This window comes from Cryptomeria japonica, chromosome 7 (assembly GCF_030272615.1).
Source record: "Cryptomeria japonica chromosome 7, Sugi_1.0, whole genome shotgun sequence".
Classification (NCBI taxonomy): Eukaryota; Viridiplantae; Streptophyta; class Pinopsida; order Cupressales; family Cupressaceae; genus Cryptomeria; species Cryptomeria japonica.
Genome location: NC_081411.1, coordinates 501,752,741 through 501,767,453, shown reverse-complemented (window position 1 = coordinate 501,767,453; position 14,713 = coordinate 501,752,741). Strand labels below are relative to the sequence as shown.

The following is a 14,713-nucleotide window of genomic DNA, read 5'->3' as shown; positions in this document are numbered from 1 at the left end:
TGGTCGGGCCATGTGCCGACTTTGGCCTTATCCATGTTTGAGTACTAGTATATGGCCACTCCCCTTAAAGTTGCTCGGAACTGTGTTACCCATTCGTTTTGGTCGGTAACACCGTTCGCTGACCATATGGTTTCGCACGTTCGACAATGGCGGACGGGATCTTCCTTCCCGTCGCTATTGAACTTCGACAGTTTCTGTTTACTCCCCATCGATGGGGGTTGTCTTCCTAGAGGTGGCTATGGCTGTGTCTGTGCCCCTGCGCCGCTCCCTCCGGTCCCTCCGGTGCCGGTGGTGTGTCTTGCGTGGGTGACTGGAGGTACGGTGTTTTGCCTGCCGAGTGTGGCACCTACCGTACGGTTATCCTCCCCTTCGTTGTCACCCGCGCCCACTCCTGGCTCCCTTTGGTGATCCTCACTTTGTGGTGTAAGGGATAAGTTTCTGAACTGATCCCGGGTCTCTTCGACTAGATCTCTCCTTAACCTTGTTTCCTCCAGAAACTCTTCGTGGCTCCGCACCCTACGGTGTTCTAGCGGCGCGTAGAAATTTCCGTCAGCTTCTGCACCCTCCGTGACACCTCCTTGGTTCCCCTCGGGCCACCCTTCGGCAGGTCGTCCTTCGGCAAGTTGCCTCAGCCTCTGTCTACGTTCTACTTGTTGCTCCAGAATCAAGGCCCTTTGTGCGGCCTCCCACTCGTCCGTTTCTGTTTTTTTATTTCTATCTTTATTCAATATATTGGGCATAAATCACTTCCGTACATAGCAAGCACACGCCATGTACACAAAAAAAACTTTTATTATTTTTCCTTTCGGCCACAATTTATCTCAACATTGTGCCAGGATTATTACAGGGTTCAATTTCCCCTTCGCCTCTTGCCATCACGCTCTGCGTCCCACGACGATTGTTCCGTTTGCGCGTCGTCGGCCTCTGGGTTAATCTCACCGACGGGTAGGCCCATCGTGTCTGTGCACCAGCCACGTTTTCCGTTCCCAAGTACGTCTAGGCAGCGGCGCCAAAGGTTTGCCCTCTCGGGTGAATAACTTAGAACATAAAGCATGTAATGCAGAATGATAACGCCATAGATATCAGACAAATATATGAGATGTTATTCCATTCATAATTGTTCCCCCGTCACAAGTTACATTCGGAAGTATATAAAGATACCGAGGGGGTGCGAGCGCCAACCGTCGCACCGCAACTACCACCCCGCGGTTGCCAACTAACCAAGACAATTACAACTTAATTAACTAGTTTTATTTTCATGTACAATATTGCCGCCAACAGTCCCAAAATACTCAATTTTGAAGCTGATCAAACAAAGAAATAGCAAGTCACAATCTAAGTTTATTAAAATCAGCAACCTTGAAGTAGGACAATAGCTGCATAAATGCAATCTCCTTGCAAGGACATGAATGGTTAGCATTGAGATGCTCAAAATATCTTGGAAGAGGTTGAAAAAGGTTCCCAAGCAACCTTCAATTGATAGTTCCTCCATCCCTTGACTGAAAATTTTTGCCGTCCTTCATGAATGTGAGCAAACCAAAGTATTAGGTGGCTGATCTGCAACAAACAATAGAGTCAAAACTGAGAATTTGAGTTATTTTTTGCCAAGGAGCATCACTCTGGTCACTATAACCTTCCAACATACTTTGTTGGTGACCTCTATCATGAATTCAAAGGCATGAAGCAAGTCCACCCTGCTTGTGCTGCACAATTCTGCTATTCATGCGTGCCTCGTCAGAAGACCTCCTCATGAAACTAAAGGATCTTCTCCAAAAAGAATGCCTGCAATCCAAATCACCCTAGTGCAATCAACAAACTGCACCTTCAAGGCACTAGGACCTTTGTATCCATCATATAATATTATGTCCATCTTGAACTTGGCCTCCTGCTTCCCATGGAGGATTGTAACATCTTTGACTTCTTGCAACTCAACTATGAAAGCATCACCAAATAAGGGTCTAGGAGCAATCGATGTCTCCATATTCCATTTCAAAGAAGGATTAGCATATGTCACATAATTTCCCAATCCAAAAAGTGGATTGTCAAATAAGTGGAAATCATGTTTAGACCTTTGTCTTACCAACTCTTTATGCAAAATAAGTTCTGAACTTACATTATCTTCTGCTGTTATGAAAATTCCAGCAAGCACAAAATCACTTTTTGGAAACTCCTCAAGGTTAGGCATGATGTGGTCTCCATGTTTCAATACATCCCATGTGAAAGCTTCATCTTCATCCACATGCATTCTTTATCGAGTGGCCTTCCTAGAGGATTACCAATCATAAAGTATAGCACATCCTCATGATATATTCTTGAATCATTAACAAGTTTAAAACCGCACTCTCTCATGCTTTGAAATTTCACCAGGATCCCATATCTTGATATTGTCACTAGATGTTTCATCTTCCATCACAAAGAGTGGATTATCATAAGTTGACTATACACCCATTTCAAAGAGAGAATTATCAAAAAATTGTAAGTCATTCCTTTCCTCTTGCTCAAACCCATCTTGTTGATCCAAATCTGCACATGCAACCTCTAATTTCTTTGGGAAACCATCTAAATCAAACTCATTTAAAAAACTATTAACCTCATCAATTACTTGCTTGATTTCTCTTGCTCTTTGCTCATTCTCTTGCTCCTTGAAAAGTTTGTATCAGCTAGCTGACCTTCTACCTCCATTAGTGTCATCTAAGTATTTCTTAACGTGTCTTTTGTTGAATTAAGCTCAAAAGTAAGCTTGTCAACCTTTCTCTCCTCGTCTTTGAATGCAGTGATGGCCTCCTTTGCAAATTCAATGGCATAATCTCAGTCTCTAATCAAGTGTAAGTACTCTGATTTCATTGTCTCCAAAGAGTCTTAGATAAGTTGCAAGTTTGAAGAAGTAACTCTACCCTGAACGCCTTTTTGCATGAGGATTTTAGGGATCTTGTGAGTGTTGTTCAAACTTGTGAGGACTTGAATATCTTAATCATTGGTAACCAAGAGTTGATTCTTCAATTCACATAACTCTCTCTGTCTTTGTTCTGCCAAGTGATTTAGTTCTCCATGTAGCAAAGATTTTGAAGTATCTTCATTTTGAGGAGCCATATGATCTTCAAAATCTGCTTTCTCTTCAGAATCACTTTGATCGAAAGTCATGGTAGTGTAGACATCCTAAATTTGATTAAACTAATTAAATTCATTTTTTTCCTAAACTTAATTAAAAATCTATTTTTATTAATTATTCATATCCCTATAATTGATTAAAACATATTTAATTTATTATCTTCATTCTGTAATTAATTGAATTATACTTAATTAATTACAAACTTTCTACTTCAAAGTTTGATTAATAAAAGTAAATCAATCTTAGCTCCCACTCCCATTAATCCTTATAATCACGATTAATAAATAAATTCATGATTAATTAACTAATATATCCTTAATTGTTATTAACATTTTTCTGAATTTAAAATTCTTTAAATCCCCAAACCTATAGTCATGTGACGTGTCTTCCCAGCCTTCATAAATGCTTGCATGTATGTCACTCTCATCCTTCCACCTCATCCTTTGACCAATTATTTTATTAGTTGTTCACACATGTGAGATCCTCTTCCCAATAAGAGCCACCTTGCAGTTTCCTCTTTTCTCCATTTGTTATTTTAACAAAGCTTACACTTTTACATTTTTCCACTTATGTCACACTTGTCCTCTTCTTACTCTTCGCAATGTGTTTTCACACATATGTGAGCACACCTTCTCCTCTTTCCCATGCCAAGTGTCATTTTCACATGCTTCCATCTTGTGACACTTGTCACAAGGCTAAGACCTCTCATTTTTCCTTCAATCTTGACCATCCATTTTATATTGAAATCTTTATTCTCCATTCTCGCATTCAAAATCTATAAATTGGAGCCTCTCCTCTTCCTTAATCATCACTTCTTACATGCTAAAGTTATGCTATCATTTTCATCTCAAGATCATTACATTGCTAAGATTATGCTGTTGGAGAGCCATTTCATCACAAAGAGTGGATTATCATAAGTTGACTATACACCCATTTCAAAGAGAGAATTATCAAAAAATTGTAAGTCATTCCTTTCCTCTTGCTCAAACCCATCTTGTTGATCCACATCCAAGTCCATCCAAGAACAAATCAAGTGAGAAGGGTGCATTACTTTAGCTCAATCAAGAGAGGAATAAAGGTATAAACTTTGGAGTTATTTGCTTGTTTTCTTATGTTTTATGCCTTTCAGTTTTCCATCCTCTTTAGGCAACGACATACTCTCAAACAATGAATCATCACTAAGTTCTCATTTAAAATCTTCATCTGGCTCCATTTCATCATGTTCTTCTATTGAATTCTCTAAGAAGTCAAACTAATGTCCTTCATGCATGGAAAATTCCCACTCAAAATCTAGATTGGCATCACTGGAATGATGTGGATGCTCCTCTTTAGGTGTTGTTTTGAAAATTTCAGCAGCATCGAATTGTTTATTAGTAGTTGCAATTATTTCGAATAAATCATTCTAGAGCTCCACCATACATGCCCCTTGATACAAGACATCTTTTAATGCTATCAGATTTCCACAATCCATGCTATAATTCTTTTGATGCTATCAGATGATAATTTTTTTTCACACAATCAAATCCAGAAGCATCAAAAGAAAAAGACATCTTCTTCATCATAGGAAAGTTCAGAATGTTTGTCTCTCTCACATTTAGGCTCAACTTTTGAAATTTCTATTATTGTCTTTTCAAAATCAGCCAGCTCTTTCATTATCACATTATCTTCCTTGGGCTCATCAGCATTCTGTTGGATCCTTCCACTCATTGTGCGATTCTTTCATAGTTTCTCTAAAGACTTTACAATTGTAATCACTTCCTTGTCTATAGAATTCTGCATTTTTGCTGCTGTCAAGGAATGACTAAAACAAACATGCACATATTGGTCACCAACATGCAAATTACCACTAAACCAAGAGATTCAATTGAAATTCTGATCTCAACTCTGAGATGCAAGTGCTGTTCACTAACATGCAATTAAAAATCTACAAGTGTTAGCTTTCCAACAGGCTGGCAAGAAAACCAGCTCTGATACCATTGTAATGACCACCCCTACTTTTTTCCAAATAATCTCAACTGAAAACCAAGAACAAGCAGTTTCTGATACACCTTTTGATCATCTAGATCTTGAGATTGGCAAAGTGAGAGCATACGGTGCTTAGGATCACACTTCTTCTGAGTTTGCTGCTATAATGAATGCCATGCAAATGAGTAGATACACACCAAGCATCCACAATGCCCACATGCCATGCTTATTCGAGGAGTGTGTAATGTGCAACACAAGCATGCACTAGATGGCTGAGTTGACAACTTTTACTCTCCTTGAACATGGTGCATGGTAAACATAATGAACATGTAAGTGAGCATCAATCAAGCCTTGATTCAAACCAAAAGGGTTGACAATACTAGGCTTGTCCAATTATAAAATGCGATATGTATTGGAGCTAAACTGTCCAATATTACAATATAAGAAATGCATGCATGAAAGCAACCAATGGTACAACCATCCAGATACTACAAACATATATCATTACATCTAAGAATAAGTGAGTACAAAGATTCACAAGAGCTGCTATATAAGCTTTGTTTCTGATTTTCAAATTGAAATACTGCTGCAATACATTTCATGATGTAATATCACTATGAGCCATATAAATCAAAAGGCAATCATACCAAGTGAAGGGAAACTGTAGTAGATGGTGGAGAAGCCATGAAATCACTGAAGTAACATTGAAAATCACTATCAAACACTTATACATAGGTTTGTTATAAAATGGCACAACATAAGTCTGAAAGAACAGTGAATGTCATTTAGAAATCACTCAAATAACACAATGAATCATACCCATCACCACTCAAAACTGTCGCTGATGTAGGAATCTTGAAACTCACTGAAAACTCACTGTTCACCATGAAATTTCTGTATATGCAGGTCGGAAATTGGAAATAGCAAGGAAGAGATCTGAAACACCATCAAACCCTATCACCATAAAATCCAAACTCCTTCCAACATAATTTGATCAACAACAAATCATCTCATGATGAATCTCTACAACCAAGCACCTCCATACAACCAAGAATCACTCCAGGACAAGCTGCAAATAATTCAGAAACCCACACACATGCCATACTCCAGCATTGGCGTATCCTCCATGAAATGGTATGACCATTTTAGGAAGGTAATTCAACACTTCAAGTTCTACAAAATTTCAAAATATTAATCAAACCAAAACTTAAACATTTCTTAGCAAAACCTCAATCTTTCTGCTGAAAACTACAAACTCCATTGAAGCTCCAAAGTGATTTCTGAAGTGAAACTACCATAAACCAGCTAGGGAGGATCTTTCACCACCGAAACTAGTGAACTCGTGAGGGTTTTGTCCTCAAAGGTTTTTGAGGACGCAAGTTCTCTCCAAAATGCAGAAGCAAAATCAAACTCATCAACGACCCAAACAATGAGCCCTCAACATCCTTTTATAACTTTATTGAGCAATAAAATATTACTTTTTTTCATATTTGTTCGAGAACTCCTTTTATAAAATAATAATTAACTTTATGGAGGACTTAATGGTTTATCATGAATAAAGTCCCTTTTCGAACGCATCCATTAGAAATAACTTTTTAACACCTTTAAAATGAGCTACTACACTTAGTTGTCCCTTTTAATATTTTCAATAGTTGACTACTTAAGTCAAATATTAATTTAATACTTCAATAATATATATCTAAGTTGTGGAAAACACCCAAATGATAGAATTTTGCAATTTTGATCATACCAAAGTAATATTGAAAACTAGGGATGGTATTTGGAGGCAATCGGGTGACCTTTTAAAAATGGTTTGCTCCTTAAAGAAGTTTGGAGAGCGCCCAAAAGCTCAAACATTGATTTTGAAAGCATCAAATGGGCTCTATCTAACCAACATAACTCAAATCCAAGAATAGTTGCTCACAAGACTGATCAAATGCTTCTCGAAGAACATTGGAGTTTTTCCTAACCAACCGGTTAACCTCCAAAAGACTTGGGAGTTTGCTAAATGTGCACAAATTGGCTAAGCGCCAAAAGGAGACATTAGAGTCTGCCCATCCATTATAATCAAGAATCTCATCCTTAGCTAGTTTTGATTTGTATCCTTCATCAACAAACTAACCTTCAAATATTGTTTGTCAAGGATGGCAATGTAATGTCCTCGATATAATTAAATAGTCAATTTAAATAATTTATTGTACGGCCCCGTACTTAATAATATATTTCGGGCCCCTTTTATTAATTAGTTATAAACTTTTTTGGTGTCGGCCTGTTTGTAACCCTTCGGGAAACTTCCTGGAGCCCATATACATGGCCGAGTTAGTCATTGTTGTAGGTATGCGAATTTGGTATTTTCTTTGTGTGTGCGAATTGCAATTGGAGTTCAACTTGTCTGCCATTTTGGAGGTGAGAGATCCTCCCTATTTGGCATCCGTAGTTTCGGTGGGAGTCCCTCCTCACCATATTCTGCTTCTGTTCGGAGTTTGTATAATCTATTGTGCGATCATTATCAATATAATTTCTCTTTGCATGTGCGAATCTTCATCTAAGTCTCTTGTGTCTGGAATAATAATAATTCATTCCATTTCTCTGTATGGACTAAGCGTTTGGAGGGCTCGAGGGTGGATATTCACTCACCGTACGATCACTACCATACGCCCAGCCCATATGACCATATTCACTCACCGTACGACCAACTACCATAAGACCAAATATCAACCGTACGGTCAAAGCAACATACCACTGCACACCCACATACTCACCGTACAGTCAGGGTCATTGATCCACGGTGAGGGGTGTATGTTGTACGGTCCCCCACCGTACGTTCTAAGGAGGCCATACTAATTCCACCGTACACGGAGTAGTGGCATTTCAAGAGGACCGTACTGTGTACGGAACTTACAGTGGTATCAGAGCTAGTGATCTTGCTAGCCTGTCGAGTAGTGGATGCAGGTGTACACCAGAAGGAGGTACCGTTCTACTGATAGAATGGGGGAACCACAGGATCCTACCAAGGAAGTTATGGCACTGTTAAGGGAGCTAACTAGAAGCCAAGCTCAACTCAATGAAACAATGATCATAGGGGAACAACGACAAAAAATCATGGAGGATACATTGCGACAATTAGCCGTAGGTAAAACAAATGGAGATCATGGCAATAATTCGGTCACTGGAAGGTCAAACCCACAACGCTCCCGTTTTCGGCCACTGATGCCGACATTTCCCTAGAGAGCAAAAGCACCCCGCGGGGAGCAAGAGGCCACTTTCCAGGATTTGCAAGAACAACTGAATCAAGATTGGAAGGATGCAAATCTCGAGGGAGACATATCTTTCAAGGATTATGTTGAACTCCGGATGAAATACTCGGGCGGTAGAAGTCGTGGCTACTACAACTATGATATCAAACAGAAGGTTGGTAAGATTAATTTGTCATCTTTTGATGGGATCAAAGCAACCTCGACACGAGCTTGGGTACAAAAAGCAGATACCTACTTCCAGCTCAACTCGATGCTTGAAGATGAAGCTATCAAATTTGCAACACTTCACCTGGAAGGAGTCGCTCACGAATGGTGGCATCATGGAATGGTCACCCTCGGCCACGATCAAATAACTTCATATGCCGAATTCATGGAGAGGCTTATAGGCCGTTTTGATGGAAAGGACCTAGAACTCAACTTCAAGGAACTGGCTCAATTAAAGCAATCTAGGCTTGTGGACAGTTACATTGCAGAATTCCAGAGATAGTTCGTGTTGGTAACAGATATCTCGGAGAGGAGATTGGTGGTTCTATTCATGGATAGATTGATGGAACCATTGAAGGGTTGGGTAAAAGGGTTCAATCCCAACACACTCTGAAGCGATTAAGAAGGCATGTGACATGGCGACCTCATCTTCTTCCTCCGAGAGTTACTCGCATGACAAACCACCCCTATCCCTGAAGAAGCCATCATTAGATGAAGCCACAAGGCAGGAACTCAGAAGAAGGAAACTTTGCTTTACCTGCAATGAGTCGTGGGGACCAGGGCACCGATGCTTAGCCATTGAAGTGGTGTCTGACAACGAAGAAGAGAATGAGGAAGATGGTCAGCAAAGCACGGGGGAGGCTAAAGAAAACATAGATCGTGTAGAGAGAATTTCCACACTGGTTTGTAGGGGAAGTGCCATTGCCGCTCTGACCAACACTCTAGAGTGCAGTGTGTTTCGGGTTTGGGGTACACTCCAAGGGCAACGGGTCATAGTCATGTTGGATAGTGGGGCCACTCTCAACTCTATCAACTCATCACTCGTCACTAGGAGGGGTTTGCATACAGAGGAGCATGAGGGGTTCGAAGTCAAGGTAGCGGGAGGAAATGTATTGTCATGTACTCATCTGGTTCCACAACTCAGCATCACCATGGGAAACTACACAATGACAAACAATTTCTTTGTGATTGATTTGGATGATACAGATGCCATCTTGGGCATTCAATGGATGGAGACCCTCGACCAGTACACATGAAGCTTCAAGAGGATGGAATTCTCATTCGAAGTGGATGGCAAGAAGGTGGTGTACTAAGGGGAATGTCCAATGGCTGCGTGAGGGAAATTTTGGCCAGACGAATGGAGGCAATCTTCAGACATGATGACATTGTCTAGGAGAGTGAACAGATCGAGGAGCATCGGAGTCTGCAATTGCTTGAGGGCAAGCAATTTTTGGGCTAGGAGGACTGTAATGTCCCCGATATAATTAAATAGTCAATTTAAATAATTTATTGTACGGCCCCGTACTTCATAATATATTTCGGGCCCCTTTTATTAATTAGTTAGTTATAAACTTTTTTGGTGTCGGCCCGTTTGTAACCCTTCGAGAAACTTCGTGGAGCCCATATATATGGCCGAGTTAGTCATTGTTGTGGGTATGCGAATTTGGTATTTTCTTTGTATGTGCGAATTCCAGTTGGAGTTCAAATTGTCTGCCATTTCAGAGGTGAGAGATCCTCCCTACTTGGCATTCGTAGTTTCGGTCGGAGTCCCTCTTCACCCTATTCTGCTTCTGTTCGGAGTTTGTATAATTTGTTGTGCGATCATTATCAATATAATTTCTCTTTGCATGTGTGAATCTTCATCTAAGTCTCGTGTCTGGAATAATAACAATTCATTCCATTTTTCTATACGGACTAAGCGTTTGGAGGGCTCGAGGGCGGAACTTGGTGGATATTCACTCACCGTACGACCATATTCACACACCGTACGGCCACTACCGTACGCCCAGACCGTACGACCATATTCACTCACCGTACGACCAAACATCAACCGTACGGTCAAAGCAACATACCACCGTACGCCCACATACTCACCGTATGGTCAAGGTCATTGATCCACGCTGAGGGGTGTATGCCATACGATCGCCCACTGTATGTTCTAAGGAGGCCATACTAATTCCACTGTACACGGAGTAGTGGTGTTTCAAGAGGACCGTACTGCGTACGGAACATTATAGGCAATGATTTTGTATGTTCTTTAGGTGGACATATGAGGAACTAATACTATTTCTCTTTCTCAACATTCTTGGATTAAGGCGAATGTGCCACATAAAATGGGATGGAACAAGTACAATGAAATTGGTCAACCAAATCACATCTCTTCTCATGCTTAAAATCCTTGCACATTCAAAATCCTTGCAATTTTCCCTTGCCTCTCATTTGTTTTCCTCTTTCATTTTATAGGACCTTCAACATTGACAACTGTGGGATAGCAGAAGGTATAGATTCTAGTGCGTTCCCTATAGATCTTGCTTCATCCTCCATAAACAACCTAAACAACTTGGTCTTCTCACTAACAATTATCTTTTCATAAATCTTAACCCCATTTACAGACATGCACAGAAAGTGACTAGAAGCGCTAATTTAACTCGCTTTGAAATCTCTATTGCACACAACACAACCATGAAATTTTCTGTATTTTTGGTTTTTTTTTAAGCTGTCACAAATTGCAAAAGTAGTTGAGAGGCATTGAATGGGTTCTTTGCATAAGTTTCTAGGAGAGAAAAAGGGCATGCAAATAGGTTATGTGGTGGCTTGTTTTTCAATGCCAACATCATTACTTGCGTGCTCCTCAATGCTGCTCATGTTGTTCAAATAAAAACAAGCGCAAACTAAAAAAGAAAAAAGAATAGTTTGAACTTTGAAAGCTGAAAAAGAAAATTGTAAAAAAATAACTTATGTCGATGTTGTTGTTGCTCTCTTCTTCTTGCTGTTGGAATACCAGTCTCTTTTTCTCCTCTCTATTCTTTGTCACTGTTCACAAGTTTAACAAAACAGCACAATAAAAATGTGTGTAATAAGTTTTTCTGTGTTGCAGTGTTTGGCACAAATCCCTCCATCCCTATACCTATATGGCTTTGGTTCAAGGCTAGGGCTCGGGTTGGGATGGCCTAGGGTTTGCTCAAGGTCTGCCCTACGAACCCTAAGCTAACTTGAGATAGATTCTAGCAAAGCTAGAAAGATCCAAAGGCTAACCAAAAAAAAAAACATTTAAAAAAATACTTCTATAAAAAAGTACCAAACACCTAATTTTTCCCTTAAGTGATAAATTTGTGAAAATGGCATGTGCCAGAGGTTTGTCTAGTTTCAAAGAGCCGTCCTTGGACTCCGCCAGGGATGTTGCCCTCATACCCCATGAGGGGTGTCCCCCCTTGACTTTGCTTGGGGCATTGTCCAAATACCCTCATGAGGGGTGGTGCTCCTCAACCCCATTGAGGTCTCCATTTGTAGCCCCCATCACTCAATCCCTAAATCTAGGCCTTTGGTTTCCTTAGCTAAGTGTAGCTGATTGGATTCAAAAGCAGCTGTGAATTTGTTCTTTATGCCTCCAATTTGCATCTCCTGTCACATAAGAAGCTTGATTATGAGGGGGTGACGAAGAATTGGGTTCTAACTCTTTGGTGTGCTAACTTAGACATCATTGTTGCACAACTTGCCAAAATCTCTTTTGATGATACAACTTCTATATATGACCTCATTGTGGTTCAAATGAAATTGAACCAAATGTTGATTCAATGAAGAGCAATACGAAGATTATTGAATTTTGATGGTAATTTTCATTATGTATTGACATTTGACAAATCATTTAATTATGAATTTATGAGTGTTCTTTTTTGCAAAGTATGAAGCACATGCACGACCAAAAAAATGCCACACACCACACACAAATCCAAAGCTGTAACTGGACCAAAAAGATGCCTTACCGGAATACTTGATCCTTATACCCGTACTAAGACGGGCAACTTAGAATTTTTTAATCATGTACGCGATGTGACTGCCCCTCACCCCTTTTTATATACATACATATTTTTAATTTCTAAGTTATTTTTTTGAAAACATGTTTTCTGTCTAGGGATGGTTAGATGATGTGTTTGATGTCTCCAATCGTGCCAGAATGATTCTGGTATGTTTCTTGAGGTGTAGTGAAGATTGCGGATGGAGCGGGAATGTTTCATTCAGATCTCATTGTCCTTGAAATGCTTGGTTAGGGAGATGGCTGAAAACGCTCTGGGGACTAGATCCAGTATATTCTTGTCTAAAACTTCAATAAAATAAAATCTGATCTTTTTGCCATACTGTATCTGATTATATCTTTACCTGATCTTCAGTTTCCTAAAATGTGTTCTGAGTTCTGATTTCTCTTTTCTTAAATCAAATGTTATGGTTATCAAAATGATATTTGATGTTTTATTCTCACTTTCCAAAATAAAATCTTATCTTTATGAAAGTCAAATATGATTTTATCCTCTCACTTTTTGTAAAATAAAAAAATATGATCATAGCATTTTATAGAATCATATCAATCTCAGCTAATCAAACCTTTACTTCTATTTCATTATACAGTACGCAGAATAATCATTTCATCTTTATGAAAGTTACCTTTAAATATAATATTATGTCTCCTATTCCACGGTGCCTTGTAAATGAATAGAATATTTTAAATTTTGAATTGAAAAACTTTGAATCTGCCGACGCAGAGGAAAAGGGGCTCAATTTTGTGGGACTTGATCAAATGGTGTCAAATGAAGAAACCAAATGATTTATAACTACGCTCTTACTTTTTAAGTAGATTCCATATTTGCAAACAGATTTTGAAAAAGAACCCTACAGCTCTGACAATTAGAGTTTTGTGGGAAACCCTTACTCTTTTGGAGGCTGCCATTAGAACACTAGTTTCCTTCCAATCTAATCCATCAATGACAAAAAAGAACAAAAATATTTGGCTTCCAACCCTAAACTGTGAAATATTGTTCGAAATTCTCACTGGATGCCTATCTTTCTGTATGGCTCTATATATTTTTTTAAACGTTTCAGACTTTTTGGTGTATCCTAATGCTCTGGCACCACGTTATAATTGAATACTTGCAAAGCACCACCCATCACAACATCATCAGAGGGGAATGAATGAACAGCAGAGAGAGAGAGAGAGAGAGAGAGAGAGAGAGAGAGAGAGAGAGAGAGAGAGATTTAAGTTACAGTTTAGTCACATACTACAATAAATGGATCCACGGTGCGTATTTAGCATACGCACTGAGCATGCATTAGAATCATACACTGTCTTCCAGGGGCACAATTGGATTTATGCACCAAAAGTTTGTCCACATACATCAATTTAGGGAACTTTCATCTAAATTAGTTACTACATTTCATCCCGGTCAGATTAAGTTTCTGCAATTCTAAATTTTCTAGTTTTCTAGTTCTATATCGTCATTCCACATTCCACATCCTGCCCGCGTCACACAGGGCATTTTATGAACAATAGATTGCCTTTTCTCCTGTAACCAAGGTCTTAAGAAATATCTGAATATCAAATTCTTCTTGTAAAGGATGGAGTTTAAACATCGTACTGTTAGCATTGATTTTGCTTATATATTTTTGTTTTTCATGTAAAGTTATCATCCAATGAGTTCTTCTTCCTTATTCGTGTTCATATAATATTTGCTGCAGGATATTTCTGCGGAATGGGATATCCAAGCAATGCCAAGTTTCGTTTTCATAAAAGATGGGAAACAGATAGACAAGCAGGTGGGAGCAAACAAAGCTGAGCTGGAGAAGAAAGTAAAAAATTATGCCACTACAGCGTAGTGAGCATGTCAGCCTGAAGATGCTTCTTTGTTAGACTTGTGTTTCTCCATAAGATATTGTGATTTAGATTTAATATATGGTATTTCTACATATATATTTTGTGAACGTGAAGACTGCCCTGAGTGAAATTTAGAGTATAAAGTGATTTATTCCTCCCAGATGATTCCTTTTCTTTATATAAATGACCATGCACCATTACGATAAGTATCATCTATAATATGTTTTGCAATATAAATCCTCAGTAGCTTATTTGTTCTTATTATCAAATATCAATTTGAAGTCGGAAAAACAACGTGAACACAGATGGAGAGTGGTGCGATATGCTTGGCAATGCATGATTTTTCATAATCTATTCCAAAAAGATTGACTGTGTTCGTTGTCTGTCTCTTCTTTTTTTTTTGGTATTGGATTGACAGATTAGTCCCTTAGGGGGAGAATCTGGAGTCCGCAATCAGTCTACCCTCTTAAATCTGGAAGGGAGTCGAACCCAAGACTGATGGAGAGCAAACCCACCACTCAAACCAATACTCTT

The 14,713-nt window shown here is 39.2% G+C and overlaps 1 protein-coding gene across 5 annotated transcripts in view; it reads left to right on the top strand.

The window, feature by feature from the left end:
- The window catches only part of LOC131060174 (thioredoxin H4-1), a 57,472-nt gene extending 43,024 nt beyond the window's left edge, over window positions 1–14,448 (top strand). For all 5 annotated transcript variants that reach the window (XM_057993313.1, XM_057993309.2, XM_057993312.2 and 2 more), the window contains one exon: window positions 14,044–14,448. In XM_057993313.1, coding sequence (XP_057849296.1) covers window positions 14,044–14,181 — 138 coding nt within the window. In that variant the 3' untranslated portion in view covers window positions 14,182–14,448. The remainder of the gene's footprint in view (window positions 1–14,043) is intronic.
- The last annotated feature ends 265 nt before the right edge of the window (window positions 14,449–14,713 follow it).